The 18,466-nt window shown below is 46.8% G+C and overlaps 1 protein-coding gene across 2 annotated transcripts in view; it reads right to left on the reverse strand.

Annotated features, from left to right (window-relative positions):
• The window catches only part of INSR (insulin receptor), a 155,280-nt gene that overhangs the window by 38,159 nt on the left and 98,655 nt on the right, over positions 1-18,466 (reverse strand). For both annotated transcript variants that reach the window (XM_043977823.1, XM_043977822.1), the window contains exons 3-7: positions 18,097-18,418; positions 8,935-9,080; positions 8,249-8,393; positions 5,626-5,840; positions 1,474-1,600 (exon numbers count right to left, since the gene is read on the reverse strand). In XM_043977823.1, the coding sequence (XP_043833758.1) occupies positions 1,474-1,600; positions 5,626-5,840; positions 8,249-8,393; positions 8,935-9,080; positions 18,097-18,418 (955 nt within the window). The remainder of the gene's footprint in view (positions 1-1,473; positions 1,601-5,625; positions 5,841-8,248; positions 8,394-8,934; positions 9,081-18,096; positions 18,419-18,466) is intronic.

The following is an 18,466-nucleotide window of genomic DNA, read 5'->3' on the forward strand; positions in this document are numbered from 1 at the left end:
AGATGGGGTCATAAAGTCAGGACATGACTGGAAACCACTGAACATCATCAATTCTTCCAAACCATTCTAACTGCAGAGACAAACCACTGCTAGATAGGGAAAAGACCAGCATCTGACTTTTAAACTTTTTCTTTTTTTTCTTTTTTAGTGAGGCAATTGGGGTTAAGTGACTTGCCCAGGGTCACACAGCTAGTAAGTGTTAAGTGTCTGAGGCCGGATTTGAACTCAGGTATTCCTGACTCCAGGGCCGGTGCTCTATCCTAAACTTTTTAAAGAAAGATATTTTTAAATCCCCATATTCCCTTCCTCCCACAAAGTTTTCATGTCTCTGAATCAGAAGCCTATGATGGAGTTTAGTTTTCAAGACTGTAAGCAAACTTGGGAAACAGTCAATGTTAGCAGGACTGGGAGAAGGTAGGGACACTGATGCATTGTTGGTGGAGCTTTGAAATGGGCCAATTGCTTTGGAGAACAATTTGAATGTATAGAAGATTTTGCCAATACCCAAAAGAAACAGAGGACAGAAAAAGGCCCACTATTTACCATAATATTCATAGCAGCACTTTTTTGTGATGAAAAATCTGGAAACAAAAGTGGATGGCACTGGTTGGAGAATGGTTGAAAGAACTATTCTGTGTGCACCAGAAGAAAGCTCACAGCCAGCCTTCAATAGCCTCCTTGCCTCCTGAACCAGAGAGGTTTCTCCATGTCCTGGAAGCTTTTCTTTCACCTCTGGAACTTCTGCCCCAGGACACTGCTGTCCTGATTGGTTACTGCCTCTCCTGGCCTCAGCCATGCTTGACTTCATTCCTCATTTCCAAGGTACCTTTTCTTTCTTTTTTTTTCCCCCAACAAGCTCAACAACCACCTTGCCTCCCAGGCCAGAGACTTGGGATCCCATACCAGGTCATTTCTCCAACCTCATCCCCCCAAATCAGGAACCATGATCAAATCCATCCTGCCCCTTTTTTTCTAGAAGAGGTACATCCACTCACTATCCTGGTAACTTTCTGGACCAAAATACCAATTTCCTGGACACCACTTCGCTCTATGGGTTGCCCCTCCTTATTAGTTCCTGGGGGGTGGGGGTGGGGAGGGAGAGGAACTGTCTTGGCTTTTGTATTTTCATCCCCAGAACTAAGCAGAGAGCTTGGCACACAGTAAGCACTTAATAGATGCTTCATTCTTAGAAATAATGAATATGAATAAGCCAGAGAATACACATGAATTGATGGGAAGAAAAGGAAGTCACATTGTAATCCAAAAATCCAAGACCAGAAGAGTAATGAACAAATATGGGACAGGTGACTACGCTTGTCTTTCTCCTATTTTTCAAACACTTAATTAGGGAATGAGCTGAGACAATAGTCCCCTGATGATAGAGCTTGGGGAGTGGGGGAGGGCAGTACCAGTGAACCCTTGCTTATTTCCCTCGGCTTCCTTGTGGGTTCCCAGCTCCATGTTTCTACTCACGCTTCTTTGTAGAACAGCATGAATCCCAAGAGGTCTCGGAAATCGGGAGGCCAGTAAGGTTCCCACCTCAGTAAGATCTTGTCGTGAGAGGTTCTGATGGAAGAAAACCTGAGTAGCTCGTTTTCACCTGGGGGAATACAGGTACAGAGTATGAGCAGAAAAACCGGGGTGTGGGGGGGCTCTGGAAGTTGTCCTGGCCCTGAGTCTCTGTAGAAAGCAGTGACCCCCTGAAATTATAGAGATAGTGTAGGGTGAGGACAACTGAGATCAAAGCCTAGCTGTGTGACCCTGGGGCAGTCACTTATCTGAGGGTCTGTTTCCCCATCAGTGAATATGAGCCTTTTGTTCCCTATTTCATGGGGTGGTGATAAAGAGCTTTCTAAATTCTTTGCTTTTTTTTCCTTTAATCATAAAAGTATTTGATTATTTTCCAGATACATGTAAAGATATTTTGTTTTGTTTTGTTTTGACATTTTGACCTTTGTTTTCATAAGATTTTGAGTTCCAAATTTTTTTCCCTCACTCTCTTCCTTCCCTTACCCTTCCCTAAGAAAGAAAGTAATCTGATAGAGGTTATATATATACAACCACATCTGAATTATTTTCAATTCAATACAACAAACATTTATTAGGTGATTGCTACGTATAAAAGCATCAGGTTTTTTTTTTAATCACACCACAGAAATGGAAATAATGACAACAGTATTAATTATTTTTTTAATGTTTTGGTTTTTTTTTAAGTGAGGCAATTGGGGTTAAGTGACTTGCCCAGGGTCACACAGCTGGTAAGTGTCAAGTGTCTGAGGCTGGATTTGAACTCAAGTACTCCTGACTCCAGGGCCAGTGCTCTATCCACTGCGCCACCTAGCTGCCCCAACAGTATTAATTATTATTATTATTCACACCTTATATTTGATGGAATGTTTATTATTACTGTTAATAGCAATATTAAGTTAATATGACTAACATTAGCATAATAAGAATTTAATATTAATTAGGTAGCTAGGTGTCACTGGACTGGGAGTCACAAAAATTTGAATTCTAATTTGGCCTCAGCTGTGTGACCTTGAGCAAGTCACTTAACCTTCACTGCCCCCCCCCCCAAAAAAAACAACACAAATTTGGAATTTGGCCTCCAACACTTACTAGCTATATAACTCTGGGCAAGTCATTTAACCTGCCTGCCTCAGTTTCCTCATCTGTAAAATGGGGATAATAATAGCACTTTATCAGCCTAGGGTTGTAGCGATGACAAACTGAGATAATATCTATATAAGCACTTGGCAAACCATAAAACACTTCAGAAATGCTAGCTATTTATTACTTTCATTCTCAACTCATATTCCTAGGATCAATGGTTTAGAAGTGCAAAGAAGCTTAGAGGTCACTGAGGCCTGACCCCATATTTCACACATGAAGAAATGGAGGCCCTGGCTTGTGGTGTCCTTAAAGACCAAGTGAGTGGGCCCCACCTGAAGAGAAAATTCCTCCCTAGCAGCTGAGGCCCTGAGAAAGGGGAGCCCAGTGAAGAAGCATGCTTAGGCCAGCCATCAGAGGACCCGGCCTTCATATGCTGGGTCGATCCAAGACTCAAGAAGCTTCCTTGTTTCTTTCTCTCTCTCTCTCTCTCTCTCTCTCTCTCTCTCTCTCTCTCTCTCGCTCTCTCTCTCGCTCTCTCTCTCTCTCTCTCTCTCTCTCTCTCTCTCTCTCTCTCCCCCTCTCCCCCCCCTCCTCTCAGAGAAAACATTTGGCATTTTTATTTTCTTGATATCTTCTGTCTTTATGTCACTTATACTTCCCACTGTATCCATTTCCCACCCCCTCCCAGAGGCCCATCCCTTGTAAATAAAGAAGGAAAAAAAGAGGACAAAAAACTAAATTTAGGAAAAGTAGCTCTAAAAGTATACAGTGCTTCACACCCGTGGACCCCCATTTCTACCAGTGGCAGTGGAAGGCATCTTCTCCCTTCTCTTCTTGGGGGCCAAGTTTGGTCCTTAATCATTTAGCGTCTACTTGGGATTTTGAGACCCTCGCCATCTTGGGGCAGCCTGGCTTTCAGAACTTACTTTGCCTTCTGTTTCTGTCAGGCTGGCCTCCTTCCTGGGTCCCCTCCCACTGCTCTGCCTACTCCAGCCTACCTCTTGACATCCCTAGCTCTGGCCCAGCTGCTGCTGCCTTCTCCAGGAAGCCTTCGGGGATTCCCACAATCTGCCTTCTCCCTATTCCAGCCCATATGGCTTGGGGAATAGAGAGTGTGTCTTGGAATCACTTTATTTCCCACCCCTCCAGGCAATTTGATAAGACTACCAATTGCCCAGCAGGCCTTGATCAGGCAGCACAATGGATAGAGAGAGCTCTGGTCTTGGTGTCAGAAAGATTTGAGTTCAAATCCAGTCCTAGATACTTAATAGCATCAACTATGCATGGTCATTATGAGGATCCAATGAAGTAAGATTTGTGAAGTGCTTAGCACAGTGCCCAGCACAGCATAAATATTTATTCTCTTCCCCACAAGGGCATCAGGGCAAATATTATTCTTCCCAATTTACAGATGAGAAAACTGAGGCACAGGAAGGGGAAAACGATTCAACCATGATATACCATCTCCAAGTCTTTCTCTTGGCTGTTGACTGTGCTTGGAATGCTCTGCCCCCCTCCCTTCCCTCTCCTGGCTTCCCGGATCTCCATGGGTACCCCTCCTGTACCTGTACCTGTACCTGTACCTGTACCTGCCCCTGCCCCAACCTCCCACCACTCAGTGCCTCCCCTCTGCTCTGTCTACATCTTATATGTACATCGTAACTTTCAAGTTGTTTCCCCCATCGGAGTATAAGCTCCCTGAGTACAGGGGCAATGGTTTCCCTTTTCTTTGTATCCCCAGCATCTGGCACCCAGCAAGAGCTTAATAAATGCTTGCTGACCAAATGCCGAGACTGTCTTAAGGAGGCCAAGCCTCCCCACCTGATGGTCACTGGCATCGTGGCTCACATAGTGGGACCTCCCACTTTCAGGGGTGAGGCCAGCATCCTTGCTCCCCCAAGCCACGTGCCATCCTTTTATCTTTTTTTTTAAAACTTTTTTTTTTTTTGGTGAGGCAAGTGGGGTTAAGTGACTTGCCCAGGGTCACACAGCTAGTAAGTGTCAAGTGTCTGAGGCCGGATTTGAACTCAGGTCCTCCTGAATCCAGGGTGGGTGCTCTATCCACTGCACCACCTAGCTGCCCCGCTTTTATCTCTTGTAATTAACAGCAGATATTGACACAGCCCTCTAAGATTCACTGCAGGATCTCATTCTAGCTGAGCCAAAACTCTGTGGCAGAAAGAAGGGCAGGTATTAGATGAGCAAACTGAGGTTTCAGGAAGGGGAATGAGTTTCCCAGGGTGTGGTAAAAATTAATATCGAAAGTTTTAGCCGAATCATTTGGGAGGGGCCACACCTGGCCCACCCTGAGATTACATATGCTACTGAGAAGGACCTCTCCTTTTGGGGGAGGAAAAAACTGAACGCCACCGGAAGGGAGGCAACTTCCGGTAGGCAGGGCATGTTTAAAAAGTTTGCGCTCTTTCAGCCTGGCAAGCAGTCTGGTGGCATCCTGGATCTGGTGGTGGCACATGTTTTGGGCGACTGCTGTTCTAACGAGTAACTGTAGACTGACCGGGGTTGGTGAGTTTAACCCTAAATTCCTTTGAACTAGCTTAATTGGGAATGCTCTGGGATTGCAAAGGCTAAGCTTACAGTTAAGACTATCTATCTATATTTCTACTTCTTTATTTCCTTAATTGGTTTCACCTTTGTGGTTTAATTAATTCCCAAGTAATAAAACCTGATCCTTTATGAACTAAACCTCAGAGGCACCTTTTCTTATTGGCTTGGGAGGAATATATAAAAAGGAAAGTTCAAAGGGGAGATTAAACCTAAAAGAGTCTCTCATACTTCTGGGACCCCAATATTAAGGCGAGTCACCCAAATAACGCTCTGTATATCAAATTTTGGCCCTCACAAGGGCCACACAGCTAGTAAATGGCAGAGGAGAGATTTGAACCTAGATGTCTCCTGATCTCAATCCCAGTGCAGTATCTACCATCTCTGCACAGTTCCTGGATAGGCAGGCCCTGCCCTCCACCCTGCCACGGAGGCCGTCATCTTACGTACAAGAAGCTTGGTCGCCGTTGGTCTTCAATGCGATATCATTCCTCTCCTGCCGGCCCTTTGTGCCAGACACTTCTTCCATTTTGTGGATCTCAGCCAGGCAGAGTTTGGGGTTATAGTGGAAGAAGAGCTTCCCCTTGGCGATGGTGAGGTTGTGCTTGCTCCAGTCCCACAGCTGCCTCAGGTTCTGATTGTCCAGGGCATAGAAGGAGTAGTTTCTGTGGAGGGGAACACAGGGGAAGGTGGCTGGTAACCTGGACCAGCTCACCTGGGAAGCGAGGCCCACCAGAGTCCAGCCTCTTCATCTCCTGCCTAGAAGGCTTCCATAGGCTCCCTGCCTCTAATCTCATCTCTCTCTGCTCCATCCTCCGGACAACCACCAACGTGGGCTTCCTAAAGTTCAGGTCTGACAGTGATTAAACTGTAAGCTCCCTGAGAGCAAGAACTGCTTCATTTCTGTATCTGTATCTTTGATGCCTAACACACTGCCTGGCACATAGTAGGCCTGTAGATGCTTGCCAACTGACTTGAGATAATGAGATAATAACTGTGAAGTGCTCAGCACAGTGCCTGGCACACGGTAGGTGCTATGACAAGATATAGACTATGCCAGAAGTATTCTTATGGAACAGCCGCTGAGAAGCCAAGACAAGGCATCAGAGAACCTGGGTGGGTGTGTTATATGTGGGAGCATGTGTGTACATGCATATGGGTACACATGCAGCCATATGGGGATGTGCATGTGTGCACAGGTGCACTGTGTATTTTGGTTCAGACCTATAACATCGCTGGGCCACTAGGTGGCGCAGTGGATGGTGTTGGACTTGGAGTCAGGAAGACCTGAATTTGAATCCTGCCTGCCTCAGTACTCAGCTCTTTTGACTCTTAATAAGCCTTTTGACCTCTTTTAGCCTCAGTTTCTTCATGTGTGAAATGGGGATGCTAATAGCCCCTACTGTCCAGAGTTGTGAGGTTCAAATGAGATGGCATAGTTAAAGTACTTTGCAAACCCTGAAGGATTATAAGGTCAGTTATTATTATCACTATTATTTACCATCATGATCATCCCCATCAACATCCTTGCTACAGGGGCCTGCCAGTGAGGAAATTCCTTCTACCGAGGCAGAACAGCAACTTCTAGGCAACTTAGGGTCTGACAGAGCTGCCTGAAGGGGAAAGGGAAGGGAACAAGCATTTGTACAGCACCTATTATGTACCAGGCACCTTCACAATAACCCTGGGAGGGAGGGGCATTTTTTTTTTTTTGCAGGGCAATTGGGGTTAAGTGACTTGCCCAGGCTCACACAGCTAGTTAAGTATCAAGTGTCTGAGTCTGGATTTGAACTCAGGTCCCTGGAGTCAGGGGATGATGAGTCCCTACACCACCTAGCTGCCCCCCTACATAGCATTTTAAGGTTTACAAAGCGTTTCACATATGTCATCTCCTCATAACAACACTATGGTTCTATTATCATCACTTTCATTTTACAGATGAGTAAACTGAGGCAGGCAGAAATTAAGTGACTTGCCAAAGGTCACACAGCTTGTAAGTATCTGGATCAGGATTCGAACTCAGGTCTTCCAGACTCCAAATACGGCACTCTAACCACTGTACCACCCGGCTACTACAAATGGATGTTTGTTTTTGGCCACAAAACCCCATGAGGACTGACTTGAAAGTAGGGACCATATTCGTGCCTTCCTTTCTATGCCCAGTGCTTTGCACAGTGCTTGGCACACAGTATGTGTTTAATAAGTGTTTACATATAGACTGACTGTGGGTCAATACGGATGGAAGGTTTGCTCTCGGAGAACAACAGACTTGGAATGCAAGAGAAGTGTGCCTGTATACTTCTATGCATACACACAGATCCAGGTCTCCTACTTCACATGTCTACAGAGAGGACAAGGACCTTTGGGAGGGACACAGAGGGTCACTCACTTCAAGGCTCAGGCCAGGGGTCAACTTCTCCATGAGGCTTTCCTTGGTGCCCCCCTTTTATTGATCTCCCACTTCTTTTATCTTGACTTATCTGTGTACATGTCATTGCCCCTTGGCAGATCACATGTTCCTTGAGGGAATGGACTATATCTTTATTCCCCCTTTTAATCTCTATATGTGGCATATTAATGCTTCTTGAATTGAATTGAATTGACCTGAACTGAAATGGTTCTTAAGGGGGGCAGCTAGGTGGCGCAGTGGATAGAGCACCGGCCCTGGATTCAGGAGGACCAGAGTTCAAATCTGGCCTCAGACACTTGACACTTACTAGCTGTGTGACCCTGGGCAAGTCACTTAACCCTCATTGCCCACCCCCCCCAAAGAATTACATAAAATGAAATGGTTCTTAAGGATGTGTGAGTACCTGAGTGACTAGGGAGCCTGGGAGGCTATCTTTACATACTATGATCAAATCTGAGTTCCCTACCTTCTGGAAGACTCCGATCCAAACTGCTTCAGGTTTATTCCCCCAAATAGTCAATGGAGCTCTCCAGAGGACACCTCCAACCACTTAACAACCGCTGCCCACAGCATCCATTCCCCTGGCCCAACCACACACCAAGCCAAGGAGCCCACGCTCTATTTGTAAGCCCACAGCTCAGAACGCCAAGAGGACAGGCTTACCCAATTTCCAGGGTCTCTCCTCGGATGAGGTGCAGCTTCCGGAAGAAAGAGAGAGACACTAAGGCATAGGAACGCCGGATCTTAAGGTAGCCTGTGATCTCCTCGATTAGGCCAAGATTGGCTTCTAGTTCGGCCGCTATGTTATCTGGAGAAGGGGCCGGGGAGGGGGAAAACACACCGTTAACAAGTCAGAATCACTGAAAGTTTTCCTCTGTAGGAATATTGATACAAATCATTGCTCCTCAGCTCTAATTTCCTCATTGTCTGTGATATTAAACAGTCTGGCTGGAATGCATCCCAGAGGCAGCCAGAATGACAGAAGATTGGCCAGCAGGTCACCTAGGGGATGTTTTGTGGGGTGCTGGGGAGAACCCTCACTTTGTGGTCCTGACTCTGCCACTCGACACTGGACCGATGACTTTGGGGAGCTCTCTCAGTGTTCGGGATGGGGGTGACGGCTGGGCTGGTGAGACATGCCCAGCTGGACTGGGCTTTAGTACTAGAGAAGAGCAAGCCGCTGTTGTGATTTCCAAGACTTCTCCCCCCAGAGCAGGAGGGACCTCCCAGGCTGTTGAGTCCATCCCCCACCCCTTCTCACTTATTTACAAGCACCACACAGAGTGGGCACCTGATCAGTTTTGGCTCGGACAGGCCACCCACACCCCTGCTGTTCCCCAGACACTCACTGCCACCACGGATGTTTATGACAAGGCTCCCATTGATGACGGTGCACCCTCGCAGGGCCTGGGCTGCGTGCACAGAGTCGATGGTCCGGTCAGCCTCGATGTTGCAGACCTTCGGACAGGGACCGGAGCAGGGAGAACAATGTAGGCTGAAAGACAAGATATGGAGAAGAGGTCTGTAATATACAGCAAGGCATTGTGGGAATAAAGGCCAGCTGGCTGTCAAAGAGACCAGGTTTCCATCACAGCAAGGGCAGAGCCTGCTCTTAGGGGCCTCCTAGTACCATCAGTGAGTGCCTGAGCACGGTGGAAAAAGATGTACCCAGGCTGACACATCTAGGGAGGGAGTAATGAGGTTACCCCAGAAGAACAGCTAGTAAGAAGGCAGTGTGATTCAATGGAAAAAGCACCGATTCTGGAGTCAAAGGATATGGGTTCGGATCCTGCTTGTGATGCTCACATGGGGCAAGTCACTTCAACTCCTAGGTCTATTTCCTCATCTGCAGACTGGAGACAGTCTGGATGATATCACTGGATGATGTCACAGGATGATGTCACAGGATGATGTCAATTTTGGCTTCTAGCTCTAACGCTATAAACCTCCTGTCATCGTTAATGCTAATGACAAGATACCTGGTGTACCTAGCCAAATACTAAACTTGGGTGGGGGGCGGGTCTATTCTCTTAAAGAATCACAGAATATGGACTTGAAGGGAGACCCAGAGACAAAGCCAACCAATGGTCATATATTCTCTATTCTGGGGTCTGGAGTCTGGAAAACCTGAATTCAAATCCTGATCCAGATACTTACAAACTGTGTGACCCTGGGCAACTCACTTAATTTCTGTCTGCCTCAGTTTACTCATTTATAAAATGAGGGTGATGATAATAGAACCAGTGTTGTTATGAGGAGATGACCAATGTGAAACCTTTGTAAACCTTAAATGCTATTGTTATTATTGTTGCTGTTGTTGTTAATTATCCCCTAGGGGCCAGTGCTGATTCCCTGAGCTTAGCTGGGCTGGACCTCAGCTGACAAGGCATCCAGTCTCTCCCAAGGCCTTTACTCAAAACCTTTCCAGTGTGGCACCTACCAAAGTTGGCATTCTCCCATGATGCCCAGCCTCTGAGAGCTCTTATAGTTACTTTTTTTTTTTTTTTTTTGCGGGGCAATAAGGGTTAAGTGACTTGCCCAGGTCACACAGCTAGTGTCAAGTGTCTAAGGCCGGATTTGAACTCAGGTCCTTCTGAATCCAGGGCCAGTGCTTTATCCACTGTGCCACCTAGCTGCCCCCCTTATAGTTACTTTTAGGCTGTGTATATAGGAATAATGTGGAGCAGTATAGGCAGAGAGCTGGCCAGGGAGACTTAGGTCCACTGCTGCTTCTGACATATATGGACCAGGTGACCCTGGGCAAGTACCTTCACCTCTTAGAGGGCTTCCCTGGAAGCAGCTGGGTGCTGTAGTGGGTCCAGGGCTGGGACTGCAGTTAGGAAGGCCTGGGTTCAAATTTGGCCTCTGATACTCAGTGGCTGTGTGACCCTGGGTGAGTCACTTAACCTCTGTCTGCCTCAGCTTCCTCGTGAGTAACATGGGATTAAAAATAGCCCTTCTCAAAAAAAAAAAAAAAAAGGGGGCAGCTAGATGGCGCAGTGGTTAAAGCACTGACCCTGGATTCAGGAGGACCTGAGTTCAAATCCGGCCTCAGACACTTAACACTTACTAGCTGTGTGACCCTGGGCAAGTCACTTAACCCCAATTGCCCTGCAAAAAAAAAAAAAATAGCCCTTCTCTCCCAGGGTTATTGTGAAGATTAAATGAGACAATAACTGTGAAGTGCTCAGCATAGTGCCTGGCACATAGTAGGTGCTATAGAAATGCTTGTTCCCTTCCCTTTCCCCTTCAGGTAGCTCTGTCAGACTCTAAGTTGCCTAGAAGTTGCTGCTCTGCCTCGGTAGAAGGAATTTCCTCACTGGCAGGCCCCTGTAGCAAGGATGGTCCAATTGGGGTTTACATTCTTGGTGTACTCCAGTTTTTTGATCATGATGGTAAATAATAGTGATAATAACAACGACCATTTTATAATCCTTCAGGGTTTGCAAAGCACTTTAACTATGCCATCTAGTTTGAACCTCACAACTCTGGACAGTAGGGGCTATTAGCATCCCCATTTCACACATGAAGAAACTGAGGCTAAGAGAGGTCAAAAGGCTTTTTGAGAGTCAAAAGAGCTGAGTACTGAGGCAGGAAGGATTCAAATTCAGGTCTTCCTGACTCCAAGTCCAACACCATCCACTGCGCCACCTAGTGGCCCCGTGATGTAATAGGTCTGAACCAAAATACACAGTGCACCTATACACATATGTACACATGCGCACACACATACACACATACACATGGCACCATCACAGATGGAAAAGGACCTCCCCTCCTTCCTGGATCCTGAATAGATAATCGAGACACAGAATGACAACCCTCAAGGTCACAAGGACCCAGACAAGAAGAAAGTGGTGATATGGGGAAGGATCAAAAAGGGGACCTCCCATGAGGAAGATAAGGGAGAATTTACACCTCACTGATGGCAGACTTTCAGTCATCCATCCTAGTGTAGGATGTTACAAATCAGATTAAGAGACCTACTTGTCATCAGGAAGTAGCCAACATTAGATATAATCATGAAAAATGAGCCACAGGATTCCAGAATAAGAGGGCCCTCAAAGCAGAGGATGTCAGAGCTGGGAGGGCCCCTAGAACAGAGAATGTCAGGACTGGGAAGGCTCTTAAAACCCAAACTGTCAGAGCTTGGAGGGCCCTTAGAACACATGATGTCAGGACTGGGAGGGCTCTTAGAACAGAGAATGTCAGGACTGGGAGGGCTCTTAGAACAGAGAATGTCAGGACTGGGATGGCCCCTAGAACATATAATGTCAGAGCTGGTAGGGCTCTTAGAACACAGCATATCAGAACTAGGAGGGTCCTTAGAACACAGGATGTCAGGACTAGAGGGGGGAGGCTCTTAGAACACAGGATGTCAGGACTGGTAGGGCTCTTAGAACAGAGAATGTCAGGGCTAGGATGGTCCTTAGAACACAGACTGTCAGAGATGAGATGGCCCCTAGAATACAGAATGTCAGGGCTGGTAGGGTTCTTAGAACACAGAATGTCAGAGCTTGGAGAAACCATAGAATGGAGGATGGTAGAATCACAAGGTACCTTAAACAAAGGATGCCAGGACTATGAGGGTTCTTAAAACAGAGGATGTCAGAGGTGAGAGGGACTCTCCAGTGATGATGGACTCACTTCTTTCAATGGTGGAGATCAGAGTCCATTCACATATCCTCCTAGACAACTCTTGAACATGTTCCCCATGCATCCTTCCCAGGGGCTCCATCCCAAAAGCTCTCTCTCTCTCTCTCTTTTTTTTTTGTGAGGCAATTGGGTTAAGTGACTTGCCCAGGGTCACACAGCTAGTAAGTGTCAAGTGTCTGAGGCAGGATTTGAACTCAGGTCTTCCTGATTCCAGGGCTGGTGCCTTATCCACTGCGCCATCTAGCTGCCCCAGCTCTCTTTTTTTGCAGCTCTCTCAACATTGTACGGATTCCAATGGTGCATGTGGGGTGTGTTGTCCAGTGTCCTTCCCACCCCTACTCCCATAGCTCCAGGACCTGCCTACCTCCTTTGCTGGTCTCTGAGAGCATTCTTTATGTTTATTCTTCCTGGTAATTCTTTGTGGGTGAGAAGTTTCTGCCTCTTTGCCCCCACTCAGCCCCTCTCCCTCCACTACCTTTTCAGTGGCATGTATCTTTAATTCTTTTGAGAATGGCCTTCCAGAACCCACAGCTACATACAGCATCACCAGAAGATGATTAATATTGAAAAGGTGAGTCTTTGTTTCAGGTGGAAAAGCTTGGGAGTCATTAAAAACATGATGAGATCTTCCCAAGGCCATTGCTCTGCTTTCCTCCTTCTGTTCAGTTCTGGGACCATGTGTAGTCCTTAATCAAGATACATATAAGGAAGGGCATCTGGGTGGCACAGTGGATAGAGCACCAGCCCTGGATTCAGGAGGACCTGAGTTCAAATTCGACCTCAGACACTTAACACTTACTAGCTGTGTGACCCTGGGCAAGTCACTTAACCCCAACTGCCTCACTTAAAAAAAAAAAAAAGATACATATAAGGAAAGGCGCCCCAGAGGTTGGTCATCCAGCCATACAGCATAACCTGGGCAAGCTACATTCACTCTTTTGTTCTTTCTGTGAGGATCATAGATTGAGTTGGAAAGTTAGGCCAACCAACTCTTGGGGGGGTGATAATGGACCTCATTTAGGAGACTGCTTCAGGGCTTTTGGCCATCAGGAAGGTATCATCTGCCTTAAACAAGAGCATCACCACCCATAGATGGAGATCTTAACCCGAAGCCCTTGGATAAATTTCAGGGAGTCCGTGAAGTCACATGGGAATAAATTATGTCTTTATTTTTGCTAACCTCCAGTTGGATATCAGCATTTCCTCCCATTGTGGATGTAGGGAAGAAACCGCAGTAATACTGGGCTTCACCAGCCTGTCCCAGTGGTCCAGCCCACAAAAAAAGGATTGGATTCTATAACAACAGTGACAATGTCCTCTGTTTTATGGCTCTCCTGCCATGACCAATCAAGGGGGCCACTGAACAAAGTTACATCTCCCGAAGAATCTTGTATAATTTTTGCAACATAGAAGGGAGACACCTTGGAGACAGATCCGTATGGCTCCTCCTGAATCAGATTCCTATTTGTTTTTTTATATCAAGCCAAACAATGATCTCAGTGGAATCTTGTAGACTTCGTAATCACTTGTGGTTAAAGATCTGGCCCATGGCAGAATATTGTTTTGAGCATTCACAGCCTTGCCTGCTCCCTTCTCATACTTTCAAGGTTGCCTTTGATGTCTGCATAGATCATTTTCAGATAAAGGTTTGGCAGAGCTGAGAAAGTAGGCATATGACTCAGTAGTTATTATTATTATCTCTCCTCCTCCTCCTCTTCCTCTTCCTCCTTTTCCATGATAGTAAGGGCTATGAATTCTTTTTTTTGGGGGGGGGTGAGGCAATTGGGGTTAAGTGACTTGCCCAGGGTCACACAGCTAGTAAGTGTCAAGTGTCTGAGGCTGGATTTGAACTCAGGTCCTCCTGAATCCAGGGCCAGTGCTCTATCCACTGTGCCATCTAGCTGCCCCGGGGCTATGAATTCTTACAAGGCCATCCTCCTTTCCTTCAGACAGTAGGAACCTATCCCTTAATTCTGTCAAAATAGTCTCTGGGTCAGCAATGAAACTCCTCCGTGTATATCTGCTTCTCCCATCTTTGTATTTCCTCTGCCCTTCTACTACCATCATTGAAGAAATGAGATGGGATCACAGGGTGGGTACTCAAGGCCACTCTGTATTTTTCTTTGCTTCATAGAATGCTCTGGCCAAATAAGTTACCACCGAGATAAGGATAGTGAGAGTTTCTAAAATGCTTTTAAGGTTTGTAGAGTGCTTTACATAATATATTATCTCACTTGATCCTCAGAATAGCCCCACAAGGTAGGTGCTATTGTGATATCTATTTTATAAATGAGGAAACTGAAGCAGGCAGTGGTTAAGTGACTTGCCCACGGTCACACAGCCAGTGTCTGAGGCCAGATTTGAACTCAGGTCTTCCTGACTCCAGGCCCAGCACTCTGTGCACTACAGCACCACCTAGCTGCCTCCAGATAAATGTTAATTATTATTATCTCTATCCAAACCCCACACTGTCTCTCTCTCACTGTATATATATTTTTTATGTGCACACATCATCACACGCATGTACCTTGTGTTTATAGCTACTCATACATTCATGGACATGTATGCGTACACACATGACACACATGTGTATAAGTGTATGACCAGAGACAGGCTCTGTATGGATTTTATACTCACTTACCTGGGTCCACAGTTTCTTACATCTGTCTGCCACCCACCCTTACTTTTTTTTTTTTTTTTTTGCAGGGCAATGGGGGTTAAGTGACTTGCCCAGGGTCACACAGCTAGTAAGTGTCAAGTGTCTGAGGCCGGATTTGAACTCAGGTCCTCCTGAATCCAGGGCTGGTGCTTTATCTACTGCGTCACCTAGCCGCCCCCGCCACCCACCCTTAGAATGTAATAATCTCTTTGAGGACCGAGACTATTTTCATTCTTGTCTTTATAGCTGGAGGTACCAAGCCCAGTGCCTGGTACAAATTGTGATAAATATTTGCTGAAGCAGCTATTATAGAAAAGGAAGTAAATTTCATCTGAAATAAGAAAACCTGGGTTAAAAGCCCTGCTCTGCACTTTTTCCCTGTGTGATCCTGGGCCATTCACTTAACCTCTCTGGGCTTCAGCCGCCTCACTGGTAAAACGATGGGGTTAGGGGGCGGCTAGGTGGCGCAGTGGATAGAGCACTGGCCCTGAATTCAGGAGGACCAGAGTTCAAATCCGGCCTCAGACACTTGACACTTACTAGCTGTGTGACCCTGGGCAAGTCACTTAACCCCCACTGCCCCACCAAAAAACAAAAACGAAAACAAAAACAAAAAAAAAAACCGATGGGGTAAGACTGGATGGCCTCTGAGGCCCCTTCCAGCTTTCTAGGTCTACAATCCCGTGATTCTGTGAGCCGTATCACCGTCCTCACTGAAGCCTGAGGCAGCCCTCAGGGCTTCACAGTTTTCAGCCTTCTGCCCCTTCATCTGCCAACCTTCAGAAATCACTCGACAGCCCCAGACGCCTTCAGCTGTGGTGGTTTGCGGCCGCAATCCACACTCCAAGATGTTGTAAGGGGCGATGATGATTCATTCACTCCTCGAGCCTGAGTTATAATGAAACTGATGCTCCTTCTATTAAAAGCTAATTAGTGGGTAGGAGACCAACGCCTGCCTCTAAGGGGAAATGAAGAATCCCGCTCTCGGTTTCAAAGGTATGCCAGACAGGAGAGAAGGCATAGAGTGCCTACCATGCCCCATCCTCTGAGGAAGGCAGGAAGCAGCTGCTACCAAAGGCTAAGCTAAGTTGATTTGCAGGCACATGCTTTGGGAAAACAAGGTTACCTGATGATATTTTTTTAATGCAATAAAACAAGACACACTGTTCTCAGAGCCATCACATGACGTGGCCTGTAAACCTACATTAGGGGAGATGTGACTTAAATCCCTTGTTCCCTTCGCCTCTCCCCTTGCCTGTACCTAGCACCCAAGTGGGGGCGGGGTGGGGGGTGGGAAGGAAAAATAAAGCTCCCACCAGGGTCCTTCCACTCTGGCTCTCCAGTCCAAGAGCAAACCAGGCCCTTGGAGCTCATGGGTCAAGAAGGGGAAGCTCTGATGACATCAGGAGCCCCCCACCCACTCCCCACCCCTCTCCTAGGGACTTCTGGGTGTGCTTTTTAACACAACAGAAAATACAGAAACCAAGCAGGAAATGGCCCATAATAAAGGCCAGCTCCAATCTCCTGAAAGAAGCTAATCAAAGAATAAACAAACACAAATCAAGAACACGGGCTAGGGAGCCTGACTCATCCCCGGGGCAGGATCTCACTGTGAGAAAGCAGGGACATTTCTCACGGAGATGGCCACGAGGCCCTGAACCTAGTAGCCTGGCTTGGCTACACTGGCCTTTGAAGAGCCTTGGGTGTGTCCCAAGGATAATGATAGGGCAGTGGCCTCCTCTCTCTCCTCTCTCTCTGTCTCTGTCTCCCTGTCTCTGTGTCTCTCTGTCTCTGTCTCTCTCTTACTCTCTCACAGTCCTTCAGGACACACTCCTCAGGGACAGACAGGGTGGGCATGCAGACAGGTGATTCCTGTGCACTCACGCACAGACACCTACAAAAGCAATGCCTTTGTTGTTTTGGGGACAGACACTCCTTTGATTTGCCTTCTGAGAAAAAGCATCATGGAATGGGAGCCAACGGTGCGTAAGAGGCTGCCCCCGTTTCCATTCTCCGGCGCTGCTGTGCTTGACCCAGGCTACTCATGCCTTTGTACATGCATCACCTTCCAGGCACAAAAGTGAGCCCAAATGGGTCATCTTGCTGTTCCCAGCAAGTCCCCTGAGAAGTTACCTAATCCTCAAGATCCCTAGAGGCTGGGGCTAGATTTACACTGACTAGGATTGTAAGAGACCATCTCTTCCAATCTCCTCATTCTACAGAGGAGAGAAACCAAGTCCCAGCGACATTAAGGGACCTGCCCAGGATGATGCCGGGAGTAAGAGGCACAACTAGGACTGGTGTTCAGGTCTCCAATCCAATGTTCTACTCTTGCCTGGGCCCCTGACTACCTGCATATCTGAGAGAATGTCACTGCCTGTCTCAACCAGGACAAATGATGCTGACGTCAGTCCTCTTCCATAGGAATCACATGTGCTTTCAGGATTGAAAGCCAGAAGGGGTTTTAGAAATCATTTAGTCCAAATGTCCCATTTCACAGATGAGCAAATTAAGACCCTGAGAGAGGAAAGGACTTATCCAAGGTCACATAACTGGGAAACTGAAGAACTTGGATTTAGACAATCATGGGTTTAGAGTTGGAAGGACCCTTCTAGACCAGTCCCCTCATTTGCAAATGAGGAAAATCAGACCCACAGAACGTGAGATTAGACAGATAGTAAAGCATTAGAGGTAAGATAGGAAGCTAGGTCTCCCCTACTCCCCAGTCAGCATTTTTCCCTACTCTGTTGCCTTTCTTTCTTTTTTTTGTTTTGTTTTGTTTTGCAGGGCAATGGGGGTTAAGTGACTTGCCCAGGGTCACACAACTAGTAAGTGTCAAATGTCTGAGGCCAGATTTGAACTCAGGTACTCCTGACTCCAGGGCCGGTACTTTATCCACTGCACCACCTAGCCGCCCCCCTCTGTTGCCTTTCTTTACACATCAGTCCATTAATATTTCTTTTCTTTTCTTTTTTTTTTGGTCAGGGCAATGAGGGTTAAGTGACTTGCCCAGGGTCACACAGCTAGTAAGTGTCAAGTGTCTGAGGCAGGATTTGAACTCAGGTCCTCCTGATTCCAGGGCTGGTGCCTTATCCACTGCGCCATCTAGCTGCCCCCAAGTCCATTAATATTTCAACACAGACATACATGAACACAAAGACATGCTCATGTGCATACCTACATGGTCAGTACTTACTTGGTGGAGTTCATGGTGTAACCAGAGGGACACTCGGGGATACACTTGTTGTTGTGGATGACGTACTGAGGGCAGGAGGGCTTACGGGAGTTTTTGCATTTGTTGTGAAGCTCCTGGCAAACACTGAAGTTCACACATCTCCAGTCCTGGAAGTGGTAGTAGTTTGGGGGGCATGTCTCCACACACTTGCCATCCAAATAGAAATTTCGGCAGGCCACACACTTCTCAGGGTCGTTGGGCTCAGAGCAGTTCCCCAGACATTCACTGTGACAACACTGACCGCTTGCTGTGCAGCCCTGCCACTTACATGAGGGTGGACACACTAGAAGAGAGAGAGAGAGAGTAGCCAGTGAGGAAGCACACTAGGAGA

The sequence above is a fragment of the Dromiciops gliroides genome, chromosome 1 (genome assembly GCF_019393635.1).
Source record: "Dromiciops gliroides isolate mDroGli1 chromosome 1, mDroGli1.pri, whole genome shotgun sequence".
Lineage (NCBI taxonomy): Eukaryota > Metazoa > Chordata > Mammalia > Microbiotheria > Microbiotheriidae > Dromiciops > Dromiciops gliroides.